The 20656-nt window shown below is 33.8% G+C and overlaps 1 protein-coding gene across 2 annotated transcripts; it reads right to left on the bottom strand.

The window, feature by feature from the left end:
- Positions 1 to 224: 224 nt before the first annotated feature.
- Positions 225 to 7037, bottom strand: LOC8287527 (probable beta-1,3-galactosyltransferase 14). Of its 2 annotated transcripts, none has more exons than XM_002524230.4 (7): positions 6481 to 7031; positions 5957 to 6109; positions 5774 to 5856; positions 5572 to 5671; positions 2101 to 2214; positions 1304 to 1446; positions 225 to 652 (listed from the first exon to the last, which is right to left on the bottom strand). In XM_002524230.4, the coding sequence occupies exons 1-7, from the start codon at positions 6831 to 6833 to the stop codon at positions 567 to 569; spliced, it is 1032 nt and encodes a 343-aa protein (XP_002524276.1). In that variant the 5' UTR covers positions 6834 to 7031; the 3' UTR covers positions 225 to 566. The 2 variants fall into 2 exon arrangements, with proteins under 2 accessions (XP_002524276.1, XP_048235484.1); XM_048379527.1 differs by lacking the exon at positions 225 to 652 and adding an exon at positions 1528 to 1579 and having other exon boundaries at positions 1310 to 1446; positions 6481 to 7037.
- Between the last annotated feature and the right edge of the window lie 13619 nt (positions 7038 to 20656).

Raw genomic sequence — 20656 nt, 5'->3', positions numbered from 1 at the left:
ATTGCTTTCTTTTTTTCTTTCTTTTTTCTATTGAACCCAATTCTTCCCATCTCGAGGAGATGCCAACTCAAGAGCAATGCAGCTGATCTTTTAGACCTCTAAACGAAGCATGACTCAGAATAATTTCGAACTTCACCCAGAAAATTATATGTTTGGCATGTTTCATACAACTGGCTACATGATATTTATGTCAGATCAAAATGTATTCACCAACAATACCGAAGGGCACAAAAGAATAATGGACTTGTATGTTTGATAAGGATTGTAAGTTTACAGGGGTAATCACTCTCATCATTTCTCTTCTCCTAAATTCTAAAACTCTTCTAACTAACTACAAAATTAAGGCACTTGTGCAAAATTCCACTTTTTCTAATCTACAAGAATGGAACAACGATGATTACAGGAAATAATAACTAATAAAAGTGGGTAGCAGAAAAAAAATGAAATGGAAGAAAAGGAAATGATTAGACGTATCTGATGGCAGCACAACAGACTTGAAGCAGTGAGCAGTTCTTCTAAATGTTTCATGAATCTCACACATTTGGAAGAAAAATGAGACAAAAAAACTAATCGTCAGATACCACTGTTGGGCTATTCGAGCAGGTAACCTTCTGATGGAGCTCCAATAATTTGGTCTCAGGACTACAGAGCCCTGGATAAAAATAAAAGTAACTTAAAATGCCATCAATGCTGCTCTGTGAAAAGATATCTCTACACAGCCAGCCTTCACAAAAAATTAAGTTTATGCTAATACTGAATCAGGGTAAATGACAACTCCTCTCTAGTCTACCTTTGGTAACACGTAACAGTAACAGTCTTCTCTAGTATGTTCCAATTATTTATAACTGAAAACCTTAAGCTTCCAGCTTCATGTTAATTCAGTTTCTGTCATTGCTATGGCGAGTGCAATTAAATGAGACTTGCATAAATTATCTACCAAGCAATCCTCATTTTTCAAAAATAATTTATCATTTACAACTCCATGGAAAAGCTCTATCCAACTTAAAAGTGGGACCACTTGAAATGAAATTAAAACTTCAGAATTTTATCACGACAATAAAAATATTACGGATTCAGTTTGTTACCACCAGCTAACTAATCATTTTGCAATATCATGGTTATTGCATTTTCTTATGGTAAAAATAAAGCACCAAAAGTTTTATGCAAAATTATATAACACCAAAATCTGAAATGTTGCGCTGTGAAACAGAAGTAATGCATATAGTTATGCAACCTGGCTACAGCAGGGGCTTAAACTGCTTAGAATCTCTTTCCAGAGTCTAAATCATTTATAGACACTAACCTGAACACTTGGGAATATCCCACACAGCAATTGATGTTGGCGTACACTCTGGTTCACATAGTGCTCGATTATCCTCATGGTTAACATTCATTGCAAGCATCCAAGCACCAATAGTAACATCTTCATTGCTGAACATCCGAAAACTGTATTTAAAAGGAGAAAAGAGGTCATATGAAAGGCAAACATTTTTTTCACTTTCATGATAAAAATTGGCAAGGTCTAACAAGTTCATTTGCATGTCTTTAAGGTTTCTCTTCCTCATAATATGGCAATATCCTGAAAAGCACATTATCAAGCGTCAGCTGTTTCATTAGTCATCTCAAATAGCATTTATGGCATCAAATCAAGTTGCGTAAGCAGTGAGTAAGGAGAATAAAATATTAGGCCAGCGAAACAATTCTTTTTCTTTTCTTTTTTTGAAAAAAAAAGAAAAGAAAGATGGCTTCTTTCCCCTTATGCCATTATGCTAAAAGTTGTACCTCTTTTGTATAAGAACTAAATTGTAAGAGAACAATAGCAGAACACAGAGCAAATAGACCAGAATAATACACTCTGTATTCCCTCCAACTGCCATTAAAGAATATCAGACTTTAAACACATTTCCAAAAGATAAAATTAACAATTCCTTCAAGGCTGGAAAAGCACCAAAAAACATCAATAAATTCCAAACTCACTCCTATTCTACAAGTGAATTTAATGAAAGGAAAGGAGTAAGAACCAGAGATACTGACTAACAAAGGGATTTTGAATAAGTATAGAATTCCAAGTGGTGAACACAAAGGAATAATTAGACTTGCCTGTCATTTCTAAGAGCACCTAAACTTGCAACCACATCAGCCGAAAGAGCATAGATTGGGCCATAAGCATGGAGAAAGTACTCCTTCCCAAGCAAATAGGATAGCGGTTCATACCTGCATGAATCAAAATACGTTCTGAAAACTTAAATCGATGACTTTTACAAAATCAAACCTTTCCAGTGATAATTAACTTTGCTGCCGATAATGTGGTGACCTGCTTTCCTAAGCATAAGAAGTTGGGGACTAGGACAGGCTTACAAGTCCTTTGTCCTAAGGTTTTAATAAAATTCGTAGAGGTGGTGATATCACAGAATCAAATCATATTGAATCATAACAGAAGCCACTACCCTTGATCTATTTTAAAATGCAAAATGGCTTAAATTAAAAAAATAAAAAAATAAATGAAAAGAAATAGAAAAGATTTTTTGTCTTTACCATGTCTGTACAATCAATGCCAAAAGGAAAACTTTATTGAATAATTAAAAAATGACTTACTTGGAGCTATTGCTCGTTATTTTTCTCAAAATTATAATTCATTCAATAAATTGAACCTAAATTTCCAGATAAGAAAATAACAATAAATTTTATATGTCCAAGCATATCAGTCAGATAGTATGATAATCTTGTAGATCTACCAATTAATAATTGTACAAAAATAATAGTCAAATATACATTGGTTCATTTTTCATACAGTTGAGAAAGAACAAGAAGAATCGATAATAAGAAAGAAGAAAAAATAGAAACTACACTAACAAAAAGACAACCCTATGCACAAAGCCTGCAGAAAAGAAGCTCATATATCTGATCCTGTTATCTGCTAGTTTCTGTACACTAACGGTCCATTTGGTCCACGGATTCATAATCTTTAGGATTATACTTAATCCTAGGCTTATTTAAGTCATGGGATTGCTTACAATAAACTTTGTTTGGTACAAACAATTTAATCCATTGTATTATTTATTCTATTCTTGTAGTCCTATGTTTTGTAGGATAGTTTAACCAATGAGATAGATTACTACAATGATTATATTGCCTAAACACCCTTTGCTACATATATGAAATTATATCTCCCTAATTTCTTTTTATTTTTCTCAAAAAATGTTTAAATCATCTAGTATTAATTAGTTTTTATAATATTTTTTATGTTAGTTATTCTTGCATGTTTTAATGGATAATTTTTAGTTATTTTTTATTAAAATTAATAAGAAAAACATAATTCAAATTTCTTGTGCAAAAAAAGTAAAAAAATTATCACAAACTATCTTAAGAAAACTTATAATATAAGTGTAAGAAAATAAATTTCAATATTAAACCCACTGTAGCCACATTAGCATTAAAAGATTTTATATAAATTTTTGTGAAAAAAATTAATATAATTTAACTTTTCAACTAAAAAGTAAAAAAAATGAAATTTATAAAATTATTTTAAGGAAATAAAGTAAAACAAGGCTATTTTAGGAATTAGAATTTCATTATTTATGGAATTAGTAATCTCATTGGAGATGGCTTACTAAAGACATGGGGGAACTTGGCATTAGCTAAGACTGATCTCATGGGTTAGCTAAACCTTTGGGACTATTAAGTCAACCTCTACCGTATGTACCAAACACAGTGTTATTTATTAATACTATGGCTTAGTTAAGCAATCCCATGAACAAAACGCACTATAAAAGTACTAAGTAACTTTAGTTAGATTTGTTACAGAAACCTAATATCGTTTGATACAGGAATTTAAAATAATAAAATATATATATAATGATTTAAATTTTAAGCTTTAGGAGATACTATTATGGATGCGACTATTATGGATGCTTATTTCAGACCAAGGTCTTTTCAACTCAAACAAATGTGAAAACAGACCCAGACAAAGGAAATTGTATTGACATAGGCTGCAATTACCAATATGATATATAATTTCATATACAAGGTCATTGAAGGTAAAGAGACAAGTAGGAGAATACAAAACTACGAACACAAGGAGAAACTAAAACTGGCTACTAGGAAAGGGTAGAGGAGCCAAAATCACAAGATGCCGTCACCATCAATTCCCTTTTGATAAACACTAATTCTGGCAGGCACAAAAGACCCATTAAAGCATAAATGCACTCCTCCAACCAGTAAAGATTTTATGGATCGCTTAAGAAAACATTAGGGCATCATTTCCAGCATCCTAAGCTTAGTATAAGGACTAGAATCCTCATCCTCGATCAAGGAATTCTATGATCAAGATGAGCGTACAAATGATTAAAAGGATGAGAGATAAGGGAATATTCCCATCAACTATTAAGCACCAACATAAAGGGGCCCTCCATTTAGGCCAACTCCACTATACTAAGCATTGTAATCCCATTATTCTGTTGGAAACTATATGTAATCAGTTGTAAAAATTTTATCTCCATAATAGCATTGATTCTTAGGGTTTTTCTTATTTTATATTAAATTAATAAATAAATTAACAATTTAGAATAGTTTTAAAACTATTTCTCAATTTAGGGTGATTTGTAAAAATTTCACCATGTCAGGATGATTTTAGCTTATGTGGCAAGGGGAAGTGAATTTTCACTACTTCAAGTGGTAGGACAGATGAAACAGGGGAATAAAATTTTATTTTTTTTAAATATCCTCTCCCGCCACTTAAAGAGGAGGAAGATAAATTAATTTCTTATTTAATTTATCCTCCACCACTTGAAATGGTGGGCCTTCTTTCAGAAGAAAAACCTTAGCGGTAGGCTGGCTAATTTTCTTTGTTAAGGGCCTCACACCTTGCAAGTAGTGGGAGGCCTAATTTGCAGTAATTGTAAGCCTCCCGCTACTTGCAATGTTGTGAGGGGCTAAATTACAGTGAGCTCCACCATTTGCAATAGTGGGATTACCAATCTCACTAATTTGACTGGCCGAAGGAGTCTTTGGAAATGCCTCTCGCCACTTGGAGTAGTTGGAGCAATTTCTCTCTCTTTCATATCAAAACTACCCTAAAATGAGAATAAAACTTTAATTCACCCTAAAATGAAAAAAAATTCTGATTCTTATCATCAATTGATCATATTGGTTTCAATTTATAAAACCCTTAGGTAGGATAGAAAATCTGCAATATAATTACATTTGAATACCATAATTTCAAGGGTTGACCATGATTGCACAACTTGAAGGCATAAAGCACCATTTAGTTTACCAACATTGGTGCACAGCATCCTGTTATAGACTTGTTTACTTAATACTTGCATGGTCTTATAGTCATTCCTTTATTTCAAATCATCGTAGATGATGCAAGAATGCAAAAATAATTTTGATCATTGATGCATCACCATGTAACAGCTTCTAATAGTCATCTTTCCGTTCTATTAGGATAGTTGTTATCAAGATCATTGATAATTGCAATCGAGTAAGAATAATGATCACGAGGACTATAGGCCCGGGACAAACAAAAGGAAAAAACTATAAGAAAAAAAAAAAAAAAAAAGGGCGACTCACCATTTGAGCTTTGGATCAGTGAAAACAGGCCCCTTTTTCATGCATCCAAGGTAAGTTTGGGAGTGGGACCGCTCTTTTGCCAAGAGTATTGACAGTCGATCTAGCATCCAATTCAAAGGATAGTAATGCAGTTGCCGTGTGAAATTGAACAGAAAGATTATCTAACAAAACGGAGCACATGTTAAAGCAGAAATCTAATAACCTGGCCTCAAATAAATGTCATCGTCGGCTTTGACATAAAACTCAGCATCAAAAAGTGCATATGCAGCTTTAAAGAATGCTAAACTGCAAAATTCAGATTAGTTTAGCACAGAATTATCGAAAGCAAGAATTTATAAAAAAAGAGTAACCACAACTACACAATAATTGATTAATCAGCACTAACGTTTTATAGGGGAGCTTGCTGTACTGTTCCTCAATATCTAATAGCAGGAAATCATCATATTCTGCAACTTCTTTTCTGAGCATTGCCAACTTTGATTTATCATTAGCTTTACCAATTATAAACCTGAATGCCAAACCAGTAGATTCCTCCAACCTGCAAAAGCCATCAGTATTAAAGTCTATCTACTTCTAATTCATTGATTACCAAATACAAGAATCAAATTCAATTGGATAATTTTTCGTCAGTTCCCATGTTTGAAAAGATGTCATAATTACTAGAATCTGATTCTTTCAACTGAAAACAAAGTGTATAAGGAAATTTTAGCAATACAAACTGAATTCAAATGTTTGAAAAGCTCACCACTTGCTAAAGTTCAACTAGGCAGTCTGAAAGCAGTGAAACCGCGCGAAAAATGTAGACGATAATGCAAGAATTCGGTTCAATTTATACCAAATAATTCAATTCTTGTACATGGGGCATTTAAAGAAACCTAACTAAGCATTCAAAATATAAAATTTAGCTACCGTTGAAGGGCAATGCGATCGGAGGGCATCCAAGTCTTTCTCAAGGATTGTCTACGGCCAACAGAGCTGAATCCAGTTTGAATGCCGACAAAGCCCATTACTTTGTGTCTGTTTTTAGCTGCGGCATTTGAGAGTGTAGCGTCGTTGTTGTTATTATCCCACTGTACGCGGACAGATCGAGGTTCAGAAACGGAGTAGGAGCAACGGTAGCCTGCGGAAGGAGCAATGAGTCCGTATATAAAACCGGAGATGCCAATGAAGAGACATGAGAGCATCACAATCGTTGATCTGGGGGAAGACGTAGTTGATGAATTGAAATGCCGAGAATTCAGGAATTTAGGAGAGGATGGCATGGCTAATAATGCAGTAGGCAAGTAAAACTCAAGATTTGCTGTTGTATTTCATTTTTAGATTGCTGTTGCTGGTTTTTTTTTTTTTTTTTTTTTTTTTGGTTTCTGTTAAATCATGGTAGTGAGAAAACGGGGATTATTCATCAAATTTTGATGCGACCTTGAATCCAACCCTCTTGTTGCTTAAAGTGACAATTTCCACCCTCAAATTTAGAGTTGGAAATTAGCTTATATTTAATTTTTTTAATTAATTTATTCAGTTATTTACTAAAAGTAATCAATTCAACCCATTTAATCAATATAAAAAGTTTAAATTACTAAATCTCATTTTATAAAAATAATTTTTTATTATATTAGAATGAGATTATTATTATAATAATATTAAATTGTTTGAATTATATTGGATGTCTATCATTATGTCTATAAATAGTTTTCTTATATAAATAGAATTCTATTTCCGTAACCTATTATACCTAAAAATAGGTATTACTATCAATAGAACATACACACATATAGAAAAATTACCATCTCTTTGTCAGCACCTATTTTCTAGATGCAGATATCAAGGGAATTATGAAAAATCCGATGATAAAAGTTATTGCATTTTTGAGTCTCGGGAGATTGAGAATGGACGAATCCAAGTTCGGGTTGAGAATAATTGAACTAAAATTACTTTCTAAAATCAATTTGAACTCAATTGACAGAAAAAATTAAATTTAAGGGGTGAAACGATAGTTTTTATAAATTCAGAGACTAAATTGTTAATATTTTTAGAACTTCTTACTCTTGAAGCCAATCGGCTCTACGTACAGCCGATTGGTTCTCTACAGTGCCGATTGGCTACTCGAGATTCGACGCCATTTTTTGTATATCTTTTGACTTAAAACACTGAAATTGATAAAAAAACGTTTATAGAAATTATTTGTGATAATTATTGGATATTTTTAATGATAATTATTTGAATATAAAAAAGTTTATTTTATTTTATTAGATATTAATATGATAAAAGAAAAAGATAATCAATGAGTTTTATTTTAAATAATTAACACTTATCCAATACATCTAGAATTTCCTAACCCTATTGCTATAAATAGAACAATATGTCTTAGGTCTCAGGTTAACTACATTCGTTAAGCAACTAGACGTTCATTAATTTAGACGTTCATTTAAGCTTTTAGGAAACTGACAGAGAAGTCACTAAGAAAGAGTTTTGAATTAGAAAAGTTGTTTAGAATGATAGAAGATTTCTTCAACCCTAGATAATAGTGGGTTCTCATCCGATCTTTAATTCAACCGCTTTATTATCTTTAGAGACTCGCAGATCAACAATCTATGGTGACAATCTAGGGGTTCTCTAAAATTCAGCATCATCAATGTCTTATTTTTCTTTACTGGTTCTTTTATTTTTATGATTCTAGAAACATGTTAAGATTGATTTCAAATGCTTTATATCCCTCTATGTAGTTAAATCTAAGGTTTTTAATAGCGTTATATGTCTTTGTGATATTTATGTATGTTGGATTTTTAATATGATAATATAAATATCTTGGATTTTGAATCTAATAATATGAATGTATTAGGTTTTGGATCTAATAATTGGAATAGTTAGAGTAGCATGTTAGATTTATGGCTATTTTTTAATAATTATGTGATTGCATCAAGTTTTTAGAGCTACATAATTAAAATCTAGAATTTGCCATGTGATGTTTTATTTACCTTTAGTCAGTTTTTTGCTTTCTAGGGTTTGTATTATTTAAAATTTTCTAGCATAATTTAATTTGTTTTGTTATGTCTTTCACCCTATTTTCTCGAGTTTTAATCATATTTTTATCTCTTGTGCATGTTAAATCTGCTTCGGGGCGAGATGATCGAAGAAAAGATGCAAAATTGATCATTACCAAGCCCTAGAGCCAATCGGCTCTGTGCAGTACCAATCGACAATGCGCTAAGCAGAATCGGATCTGAACCAATTTTGGCTCTATTTTTGGATTTTTATGTGATTTTTGGCAATTTTTGTACACTATAACTAAGTATATGCATTTTTCTTTTGATTTTTAATTATAGGAGGATTGTAATAGCTAGATTTAATTTTCCTGCACTTTGTTTTTACTTTATTTTGGATGTATGCCAAATATCTGCTATTTGATTGCCTAATTAAAACTGGACATATAGACATTAGGCCTTAAAATTAGACCTGACATAAAAATTATAGTCCATTAAGTTAAGGAGATGGTATATTGGGGCTAAATTTAAAATCCATATAGACTTAGTGGGTTTTTTCATACTTTAATTGAATTAATTGAGCCATATTAAATTTAAGATCACTGAACTGGGCATTTTCATAAATAATAGTCTATTAGGCTTAAAAGTTGGAAATCAAAACATAACTTGTAATTGGGCTAAACTAAGTGGGTTTTGTACATAATTAATTAGTAAGTTAGGTTAATAACTTGGAATACAAGCTGAGCTTTAATAAAAAGGGTTAGATTTAGGAGGACCTCATATACTGTAGTACTTGATTTGTCATATATAACTATTGCATTTATAGGGAATAGCCCGTTAAACAATAAAATTAAAGACAAATATATACAAATAAAGAAGTTAGCTTTCGGATCCATCTCTAGATTTGTGACGTAAGCTTCTTTATAGTGTTACTCATTAGTAAAAGTGTCACGGTTGCCCGGGTGTCAATTCTGATTTCCGCGCTAGTCTTTCTGATTAGTAAGCATGTTCCCAATAAGGTTAAAAAGCCTTGCAGTGCGTAGTCTCTAAAGACACTTGGGTGCGTGCCCGGAACCGCTGCCTATAAGAAAAGTTGATTCCAGTGTATGTCTGTCTTAATTTTATTATTTAACGGATGGTTCTTGCATTACTACACTTTCACACATAGTGCACGTTGGCCCCTACAGCCCCGATAGCGTCGGTTAGTAGTTCTTTGGTTCCACTTGAACCCTAAAATTGCAACACTAGCTAACCATCACTCACAAGTAATGAGTGAATTTTCTTCATCGCATGAACCCTTAAGTGGGGAGACGAGCCAAGAAAGAACAATTTTGGCTTGTGGTAGCCTTTTGGCCTTACACAAGACTCAGATCATGGTAATGATAGTAGTAATCTCCCCTACGAGCCCATTTTGATTGCTATTTGAGATGTCTCTCTTTAAAAATATTTAAGCCTAAATATTGAAAAGCCTTGGCCGAGGAACGTGTGAAATTAGGCCCAGGCCCAAAATATGTAGGCTTCGTACTTATAGTGAAAAATATTACCTTGTTTGTTTTAAATCTGCTTTGAGAGATTATGGCATGCGCGTTGGGCCTACTATTTCCTGTTGGTAGGAAGCCCAGGCCTAAAATCCTAAGAAAGAAGGACTCACCTCGAGCCGTGTTTGGGAGTAATAAGGTTGGAATGATGGTTGTAATATACTTTGCGTATTCTTTGACTTTGATATGTTTTCTAGCTTGTCTACTGTGCATTACACGTGCATCATGCATACTATGAATTCATGCATTATACTAACTCCTTATTTTGAAGCCATTTTAGATTATCATCCTTAGTTTGGATAAGACAAAAAGACTGTCAAGAGGACCCATTTCACTAGCAATCAAGGTAATACTAGACAAGAATCCAAGAAGTCCACTACTTTCAGAGATGGTCCACAAGCAAGACATTCATCATATCAAGATTGCAATCATGGTTGACCTAAGGATTATGATCCAAGAGGAACTCCAACAAGCTTTGGCTGAGATCTTTGAAAAATAGACTATCCAAAAGACTACTACTGTCCCTGCAACTACTGTAACAGCTACTCGTGATGAAGAAGCACATAGTGAACACCTTTGAAATCTATATGACTACATGCTAGAACAAACCAAGAAAAATATGTTTTTACTGCAAAAGCTATTATGGAATCTAAGATGCTGCATAGTCTGACCAAAAGGCTCAACAAGATGTAAGATATGTTGAAAGATCAAGGTTTAGATTCAACCTTTGATTTTAATAAACTGATGTTGACTGGAGAAGACAAGTTGCCTCCCAAATTTCACATGCCTGAAATGTAAAGGTTCAATAGAATCAGAGATCCAAAGGTGCACTTAAAGCAATATGCTACTATCATGAGTACTATTCAATTTGCTAAGACTAAAATCATCGAGTTGTTTGTACTCTCATTAGAAGATCTAGTAGTGAACTGGTACATGGGTTGGAAAGGTCCATCAAATTTGATTGGAAAGAGCTCTATGATGTTTTTGTGTAGCAATATGACTATAACTGTAATACTCTAATAAAAATTAAATAAAATAATATTAAATAAATAATAAATAAATATATATATATATATATATATAATAATAATAAATAAACAAAGAGAAGATTTTTCTTCCCCCCCCTCTCCTCATTCTTCTTCTTCTTCTTCTCCCTTCTCTTTTCCTCATCACCTCCTTCCTTCATCTACCACCGCCTCTTCTTCCCTCCGTACCTCCTTCCTTCCTCTCCCCACTGCTAACGTCAAGCGTGGGAAAGAGAGAGCTACCACCGTGCTTCAGCCACCTGTCGCCTTCTCCTTACAAAGCTGAGGCCGGAAACAAGCCCCTCACAGTCAACAACCCTAAGCCAAGCTTCCTCCAGCCTCCATCATCGCCGGCAGCCTTGGTGAAGTCTCATCGGAGCAACGCCTTTCTAGCCGCAATCTGACGTTCTCCGACGAGATTTGGGCTATGATTTCAGTGTTTTCAAACTCCTCACACCGCAAGCTTCATGTAGGTGCCTCCGGATTCGAATTTCGACACCGTTGGCAGTACCGGCTTTCGAACCCTGGTGTTTTCAGGACGCGCAGGATTTCAGATTTTCTGCTTGGTATAACTTTATTTAGATCTTAAAAATTATTTTATGATTTTAAAAAATATTGTTGCTATTAATTATCAATTATAAATAATTTAATTTTAATTAGATTTAATATGTAAATATTACAAATTAATTGGTATGATTAATTATTGTTTTGTTTTGTGATAGATGTGGTTATGTTTGATTAGTTTAAATACCAAAAAAACTTTGTGTGGGTTGGTTGTGAAATAAATATTAATGACGGACAGTTTGAAATTAATTGTGATCTGTGGTGTGTTGCGGAGCTGGGGAAAAATAATGCAGTTTTAGTGGCTCGACTTTCGTTAGTTAATTGCAGAATACTTGAAGTGTTTCTGGTAGGTTCTAGACCCAACATACTGGGGGTAAACGCTCATATTTTAGAGGAGGTTTTGCCGAATTTTTTGTAGAATTTCTGAGTCTGAATTTTTTTAAGTAGTCTAATCTAGGAGTCTAGGCCTAGGAAAAATTAAGAATATCTTATTAACTGAGTATTTTCATGAATAGATAATTCATCTGTCCATCTAGCTCCACCCAAGGGGTAGGAGCAGACTGCAGAACGCGGCAAAACTGTGAGTTAAAATCATATAATCAACTGCTTTTGTGTCATGTCTAAATTAAATGCATCGTTAATTGATTTATAATTATTATTATTATTATTAACATTATTATTATAAATTTTATTTTTGTTATTATCGATATCGTTATTAATATTATTTCTAATATAGTTGCTATCATATTTACTGTTATTTTAATATTATTATTATTATTATTATTACATCTGATTTTCATGTTCGCTATACTTGAGACTATAAATTTTAATTTTTAATATGCTATTGAATAAATTATGTTTGCTTATGATTATACTATTTATAATTATTATTGATACTATGATTGTGACATCAAGATGAGGTAACAGTAGAACATGCTACCTGATGGGTTGCATCAGGACTGTGTGCGCATCGGTATTAATCAGAGAGAAGTAGTAAAATGTTATTTTTGGATTTTGCCCGGTCGAGTATAACTCTCTGGGCTGTGAAGATTTGACTGTCGGATGAAGGTTCGTGGTTGAGCATTGCTCTTTAGGCTCTGGCATATTTGGAAATCAAGTTTCCAGGCTAGATTTAAGGACCCTGGTTGAGCTTCGCTCTCTGGGCGCCAGACCTATTGGAATAAGAGAGCCGAAAGTATGCTAGTAGCCTTTCTGCTGAGACACTTGTCCTATAAGTATTTAAATTGTATTTATTTGAATTATGGCATGATATATGTTTTAATATAATATGATATGTTATTCTGATTTAATAAATATTTTATTAAGGAGACTGTAATTATTATAGGATTATATGATTTTAACTCACTCTCGAGGCTAACAGTCTCAATTTTAAATTTTTCAGGTGACAGTTAGGTTCTCCATCGTCTTTTGCATTTTGAATTATTTAAAATTCTAGACTCTCCGCAGTAGTATACCTGATATATTATGTTTGATTTTGGTCTGTAACAAGTTATGAAATGTTTGTTAGCATCCAGTTAGATACTTGTGAATGACATGTTGGGCTGGTTGAATAGTATGTTTATGTATGTATATTTGAATTGTCGATTAATCAGGCTTACTACGAGTTTTGGTGGCCAAAGTCTACCCATTTTCTAGTGCCAGTCATGGGTCCACAGATCGGGTCGTGACAATAATGCTCACCTAGAAGTTTCTATAAGAAATTTGAAATCAACAAAGCAAAAATTCAATGAGTTTTTTTCCGACTTCTTAACTAGATGGAGAAACAAAGCAGTTTTATTGAAGAACAAGCTTCTGAAAAGGATCAAGTTTGGATGGTAGTCCGAAATATTCTCCCATCTTAAGTGGAAAAGCTGCAAATGATGAATCCCAATACCTTTACGGGCTTGTATGATGATGGCTTACAAGGAGAAAAAATTAAAAATGCTAAAGCCAGATGGTACATAGAAAAATATCAAGCTAAAGAGATCGAAGACCTACCATCTGAAGATGATGAAGCTTCGCAAGATTCATATGTCGATTTAGAATAATGATTTTGCTTTTAGTTAGGATCAACAATAAAACTTTGGTTTTGCTTTATCTTAATGGTATTTTGCATGAAAATAATTATTATATGAGTATGTTTGACATTAATTCTATTTGAATTGGTTTATTTTGTTTGAGCACAAATGATAATCCTAGGCACATTTCTATTATATATAATATAACTCTTGAAGAGATAAAAAAAGTGAGCGAGAATAGGAGAAAAAGAAAAAAGAAAGAGATAATACTTGATATGCACGATTGAATTCAAGGTAGTACAATTACTCAACATACTAAGGGCAAGGCAAGAAGGTCGAGTTCATCGCTCATCACATAGCAACCTTGAAGCAAGGACCTCCAAAGATATAAGAGATTAAGATTAGTGTTATAATCCTGAAGCATGCAAGACCCATTACATCATACTCCAAAAATAAATTTAGATCGAGCTGGAAACTTCCATGTTAAAAAAATGAGAAAATATTAAGCTTAAGATGCTTAAAGGAGTTCAAATCTCGGGGGCAATAAGTTCACAAATCAATCTAGACTATTTCAAGTAAATTTACCCGTTTGTGCCCTTATCGATGAATAAAATTTGATTAGAATTTTTGTCAAACTTGCACATCAATTTTTATTACTTGCACACTACTAGACTGAGGAAAAAAATAAGAAGTAGAGTCTATGAGATATGAATAAAAGACAGATAATTTTTCTTCAACTTTTGTTCTTATGCTTCTTAGGAAAAAATTCAAGAATTTGTAGCACTCAAGTCTCTATTAATCTTGATATCATGCACAATAAATCGACAAAATCAGAGTCTTTCGGCTTTCATTCGAGAAATCTTATCTCAAGAAAAGTCTTGAAAATCAGTGGGATGATCTACACGCTTAATAAAAGAGATTACAAGTACTCGAGTAACCAAATCTGCAAAAAGAGAAAAAAGAAAAAAAATAAAAAGTATAAAGAAAAGAAAATGCTAAACTGAAAATCTGAAAGGGCAGCTTAGACAAAAAATAGAGTATGCTAAGTTGAAAACCTGAAAGGGCGGCTTAGGCAAAAGTTAAGGCGTAAAAGTAAGAAAAGAAAAGAGATTTAGTTGCTATTTGTATGAGATTATGGCAAAGCCAACTGTCGTTGCACAAGTATCAATACAGGCCCTAAGCAAAAATATCTAGTCCTCGCATGCTTGAGTTATTTCTAGATCCGCACTTTTTATCATCACCATGACTTTCAGATCTTTGATGTGAATCAATTATATGTGCTTGAAGAGTAGGAACTCTTAAAGTGTTGATACTGATGGGCACCAGAATGTCTCTGTCTAAACTGAAGGATGATTTTTAGAAATACATTACATGTTATAGATAACATGCATATCATGCACTCTATTACTTTTGGCTTAATGTACTCTTGTATATATGCCACTAACTTGTAATAGAAAATGAAAAAGAGTTCAAAAGAAAGAAAATGCTCGATCTACGCTCAAGGTTACTTCTCGAAGTAGAAGATCCCGAACCCGGAGTGGAAAATAATTATTCTTCATCTCGAAGCAGAAGATATCAATTTCACGCGAAAGTGGGAAAATTTACCAAATGACAACCCGAAGTGAAAATTACAATATAATTACATCTCGAAATTGAAAGTAATCAAGAAGCTAGAGGCAAGTCTGCACGTACATATTAGATGGGTATAGTCCCAAATCATTGGGCGTGGTCCTCAAAATCAGCGGGCGTGGTCCCTAAATTATCGAGCATGGTTTCCAAATCATCAGATGTGGTCCCCAAATCAATGGGCGTGCTCCTTAAATCATCGGGCTTGATTCCCAAATCAACGAGCATTGTCCCTAAATTATCAAGCGTGGTCCCTAAATTATCGGGCATCTTTCCCAAATCATCGAGCATGGTTCCCAACTCAATGGGCGTAGTCCCTAATCATCATGTATGGTTCCTAAATCAACGAGTATTGTCCCTAAATCATCAGACGTGGTCCCTAATTCATACGGGCGTGGTTCCTAAATCAGCAAGTATGGTTCCCAAATCAACGGACATGGTTCTTAAATCGAGCAGGCATAGTCCTTCAATCAAAATAGGAATAGTCCTTCAATCAAGTAGGCATGGACCTTTAGTCAAATAGGCATGGTCTTTTAATCCATATGGATGTGATCCCTAAAATTCAAAGGGCATGACCCCTACATCAAAGTTAAAAATTATGCACCAGCTCGGGCTTACGAAGCATGGCTTCTACAGCTTACATTCCTATCCTTTTACTATATCCTTGATATTTATGCTTTGTCTCGATTTATTTAAACTTCATTTGCATAAATCTCGACAAACTGGAGGCAACTTTCAACATTCATTTTTCGGATCTATATATCGAAGGAATTAGGAAATACTCAATGATGAAAGTTACTGCCTTTCTCGAGTCTCGAGAGATTGAAGACAGGCGAATCCAAGTTAGGGTTGATCAAAATCAAGAATCCTAGTCTACTTCAAAATCACGACTGCACGCTCTATGGTGCAACCACGAAAGTAGCAAGTTTATGGACAGTAGAACTTGGATACTTAAGGCTGAGAATCACGACCACATCATAAAGTGCGCGACCATGAAAATGAAGAGTTTTGAGGCAGAGACAAATAGCTTAGAAAGGCCAAGAATCGCAACCGTAAATTTCATGAAACATTGTGACCGTTACAAACCGCCAACGGTTACTTTCAAAGCAACCAATTTGTCAATGCCACGTCAGATAGTTGTTGAAGACTATTCAAGATTCACGAACATGACGCATCTAGCGCTATCACGATTTGCACTCTAATAGTGCATTTAATGCACTATCCTAAAGAAAAAGTTTGGTGAAGTTTTTAGGATGTATGAGTAACGGCTTCTTGAAATTTTTAGGATATAAAAACCACCTCAAATGACCTTTAATTATTTATCAACAACCTCCAGAAGCTTACATTATTGTGCATTCAATTTTCTTTCTTCTTACAATTAATTCTGACAATCTTTGGTTGTTATAAGAGCTTGAATGCTCTAGTAAGGTTTGAGTGTTAGCCTAAACATGGGATTTTTGAGAGTTAGCCTAGGTGAAACTCTTGTGAGGGTTATGTGTAAGCCATAAAATACAAGTTGTAAGGTTTGGTGTGAATCCAAAACACTAAGTCTGAAGTGAGCTTTTGAAAACTCCCTGATTGAAAGTATAGTGAATACCCAATTGGAGATTGGGTAATGGATGTAAGGTTGGTTAAAACCTGAACTACTATAACTTCTTGTTTTCTTTTTTCTCCACCTTTTATCTTCCACTATAAAATCTTTTTATTTCTTATCCTTTCTTCAATTTACCAATTTAAACCCCCACCCCTCATTCTTGGTTCACAAGGGCAAACAAATTTCAAAAATAGGATCAAAGTAAAAAGAAAGATATAAAAGCCATACTATAGAAAAAGAAAAGTACTAAGAGTGATATGTTTGATTTATGAATGCCACCATTAAAAACATCTGATAAGTTCACAAAGTTCAATGAAGAACTAAAGATAGAATTCTCATTAAGAAGAAATCAAACAACAATATTCAACTGCATAGGAAAGGATGGCACTTAGACTATATATAAATAGGAATAGATAAGATTTAAATGCAAAAAAAAGGAAGAAATAATATATTTGACTAGTCAAATTCCTTACTTAAAGAGAACTAGAGAATTTTGATTATTCAAAGTTTCTAAACAAAATCATATTTGACTGGTCATCTAAAACATTCCTAACAATAGAGGAGTTGACTATTCAAACTTGTTAGCCTAAGTCCTTTCATGACTAAAGGCATCCTTAATTTCGAACTTGACAATTAAATAAAGTGTTTCTAACCTTGGTTTTTAAGTGTCTTCTATGATGGTTTTAAGCATATCTTAGAAAAGCTAAAGTTCAACTCTGTCTACTAAATCGCGACCGCCATCAGCTTATTTGACCGTAATTTTCATATTCAAATGATTGTTGAAGCTGAAGGGAATATTGCAACCGCGAGCAAGAAGTAGCGCTTGTGAAAAAGTGTAAAATAGAGATAGTAGGTATCACGCTCAATGTCGCGATTGCGACCAAGCTAGCTACCTCAGAAGTCTTACCTCTAATAAATCATGACTACACTAATGACCTCGTTATTGCTACACTCATATCCATTAGGAAGACCACTAACGGTTACTTCTGACACGGCGAATCACAGAGTGCAACATGGATTATAGTCGTTGCCACTTTAAGAATCACGATCATGACCAATGAATCTCGACTGTGAAAAGCCAATTGCAATTGCGATTAAGGTGTAGCGACTGTGATTGTGCTCTGACAACGCATTTAAAGCACTATCTAGAACTAGAAGCAATAGAAGCCTATGAATTATTGTATGACATCTCTTTAGCTTTAAAAGGGTATAATACCCCCTCCCAAAGACATTTAAGGTTGATCAATAGACTGTTATTGTGCCATATTCATTGTTCATTTACTTCACACCTTTCTCATTGAATTTTATATGTAATTGACATTGTAAAGGTTGTTGTAAGAGCTTGTATGCCCTTATAAGAGTTTGAGTATTAGCCTAAACACTTGGGGTTGGGTTTGAGAGTTACCTTAGCTAAAACTATTGAAATGGTTGTGTGTGAGCCATTAAAATAAATTGTAAGGTTTGGTGTGAGCCTTAAACGCTAAGTTGGGAATGAGCTTGGAAACACTCCATTTTAATTATGTTAGAGTATAGTGGAAGACCCAATTATAAATTTGGGAGTGGATGAAGGTTTGGTTAATACCCAAACCACTATAAATTGTGTGTTAAATCTTTCTATAATCTTCTACTTTTTCTCTTCTAATTATCAAAATTTTAATTAGTAACCATTCTCACATTCACCAATTTAACTCCCCATTCTTAGTTCATAAGCGCAAACAAGTGGTATTAGAGCAAGAACTCATTATCAAGTTTAAGTGCAAGACTTAAAAATCAAGATGGCAAATAAAGGGATACACCACCTAAGACTATACTTTGATGGGTCTGATTATGCCCATTGAAGTTACAAGATGAAAATGTATTTAGATAGTTATACAGTGGATGTATGGGATTATGTTAAAAAGGAATAAAAGCCACCAACAAAGTAAAAAGATGATGTGGACGCTCCTCTTAGGTGGATGTCCAGAGAAGAGCAAATGGCAAGAACAAAAGAGCCATGATCATCCTCCTTAGTTACCTATCTACAGAGAAATGTGAAAGGGTTCAACATCTTCCTATCGCCTACAAGATTTGGCAAATCTTGGAGAACTACTATGAGGGTACCAAGCAAGTCAAATCTAAAAAAATTCAACTCTTAGTGATGGAGTATGTGCTCTTCAAGATGAATCCTAATAAGAGCATTACCGACATGACCAACCGGCTTCTCAACATCATCAATAACCTAAGGAAGTTGGGTAAGCACGATAAACTTGTTAACATCAATAACAAGATCCTTAAAGCTCTACCTCTCAAGGACTACAGTTCAAGAGTGGCAAGTATAAAAGAGACAAATGAGGACTTAGGGAAGGTGTCAATGGATGAGCTAATTGCCAAGCTCTTTATCAATGAGATGGCTCTTAAGAAAGAGTAAGAGCAAGAAAAGAAAAGAAAATAGAAGTAAAAAGGAAGCTCTTGGCTCTCAAAAGCTCCACAAGGCAACAAGAGAGTGATAGCTCTAGTGTATTGGAATCTAGTGAAGATAAGGATGAAGAATTGACTATACTCTCAAGAAGAGTCAAGGAGATAATGAAGAATAGAAAAAGGGAGAAAGATCCTTTAAGAAATCATACTCCAACTCCAACTCAAGCTTTAAGAATAACAAGAAGAAGAAGAATGATCTCACTTGGAAAAAGATCCTTTAAGAAATCATACTCCAACTCCAACTCAAGCTTTAAGAATAACAAGAAGAAGAAGAATGATCTCACTTGCTATGAATGTGGGAAGCAAGGGAACATCAAGGCAGATTGTTTTAAGAGCAAAAATAAGAAGTTTAAGAAGGAGAAGAAAAATAGAAAAGCATTCAAAGCTATTTGGGATGACTTTTCATCAAGTGAAGATGAAGATGAAGAAGTGGTCAACCTATATTTCATGGCACATGAAGATGACTCCAATAAGGTATGTTTCATACCCCATTCATGTGATGATTTAGATTGTGTAAATAACATGCATTGTATGGATGAGGATGAACTTGAAACTATGAACCTAAAATGCTAGAAATACTATTTGAAAATGAAGGTTTATAAAGAAAAATGCTCAATGTCCGAGCAAGCTTTAAATAATCTTCAAAAGCAAATTTCTTCACTCACTTCTTCAAATGATAACTTAAAGAAATCTTTAAGTGAGCTTTTATCTCAAACCTCATCCATTAAATCTCTTTCAAAAGAAAATGATTTTTTAAAACTAGAGGTTGAGGAGTTTAGAGGCTCTATTTCTAAATATCACAAAGGAAAGGAAGCCTTGAATATATTAATTGTGTCTCAAAGGATTCTGTTGATCAAACATGAATTAGACTTCAATGGTGCATCATCATTTGCCTCATCTCGTCCCACACTCAAATTTGTAAAGGTCTCAACACCACAAACCTACTTAATTCAGGTGGTTGAGAAGAAGGCCAAAGCATACACTAAAGCTCCTAATCCTAACAAAAAGGAAAAAGCTCCATATGTTCTGAAGGCTAAGCCTAAAGGAATAATTCATGTATTTATGTGTAAACATACTTCTAATCACTCACCTAAAACATGTTCTGTATATGCATGAAAAAGTAAAAGGTATGTTAAAACCTAAACCTCAAGCAAAGAGACATGTGAACAAAAGGAAATTCAAGCCCAATGTTCATTGCTACTATTGAATGAAGTTTGGGAGCATTAATGTGTTTTGCTATGTTAGGAATGCACATCTCCAATTAGGAGATACTTCCATGATT

This window comes from Ricinus communis, chromosome 9 (assembly GCF_019578655.1).
Source record: "Ricinus communis isolate WT05 ecotype wild-type chromosome 9, ASM1957865v1, whole genome shotgun sequence".
In the NCBI taxonomy this organism is placed as follows: Eukaryota; Viridiplantae; Streptophyta; class Magnoliopsida; order Malpighiales; family Euphorbiaceae; genus Ricinus; species Ricinus communis.
The sequence above is the reverse complement of the archived record's forward strand: the minus strand, read 5'-3'. Positions and strand labels throughout refer to the sequence as shown.

What these genes read in the sequence shown, in the direction of transcription:
- LOC8287527 (XM_002524230.4), bottom strand. Translation starts at nt 6,833, where the DNA reads ATGCCATCCTCTCCTAAATTCCTGAATTCTCGGCATTTCAATTCATCA. An exon ending in TGACATTTATTTGAGGCCAG is followed by an intron (nt 5,672 to 5,773) that starts GTTATTAGATTT and finishes ATTGGATGCTAG; the next exon opens with ATCGACTGTCAATACTCTTG. An exon ending in ACTGATCCAAAGCTCAAATG is followed by an intron (nt 2,215 to 5,571) that starts GTGAGTCGCCCT and finishes TGATTCATGCAG; the next exon opens with GTATGAACCGCTATCCTATT.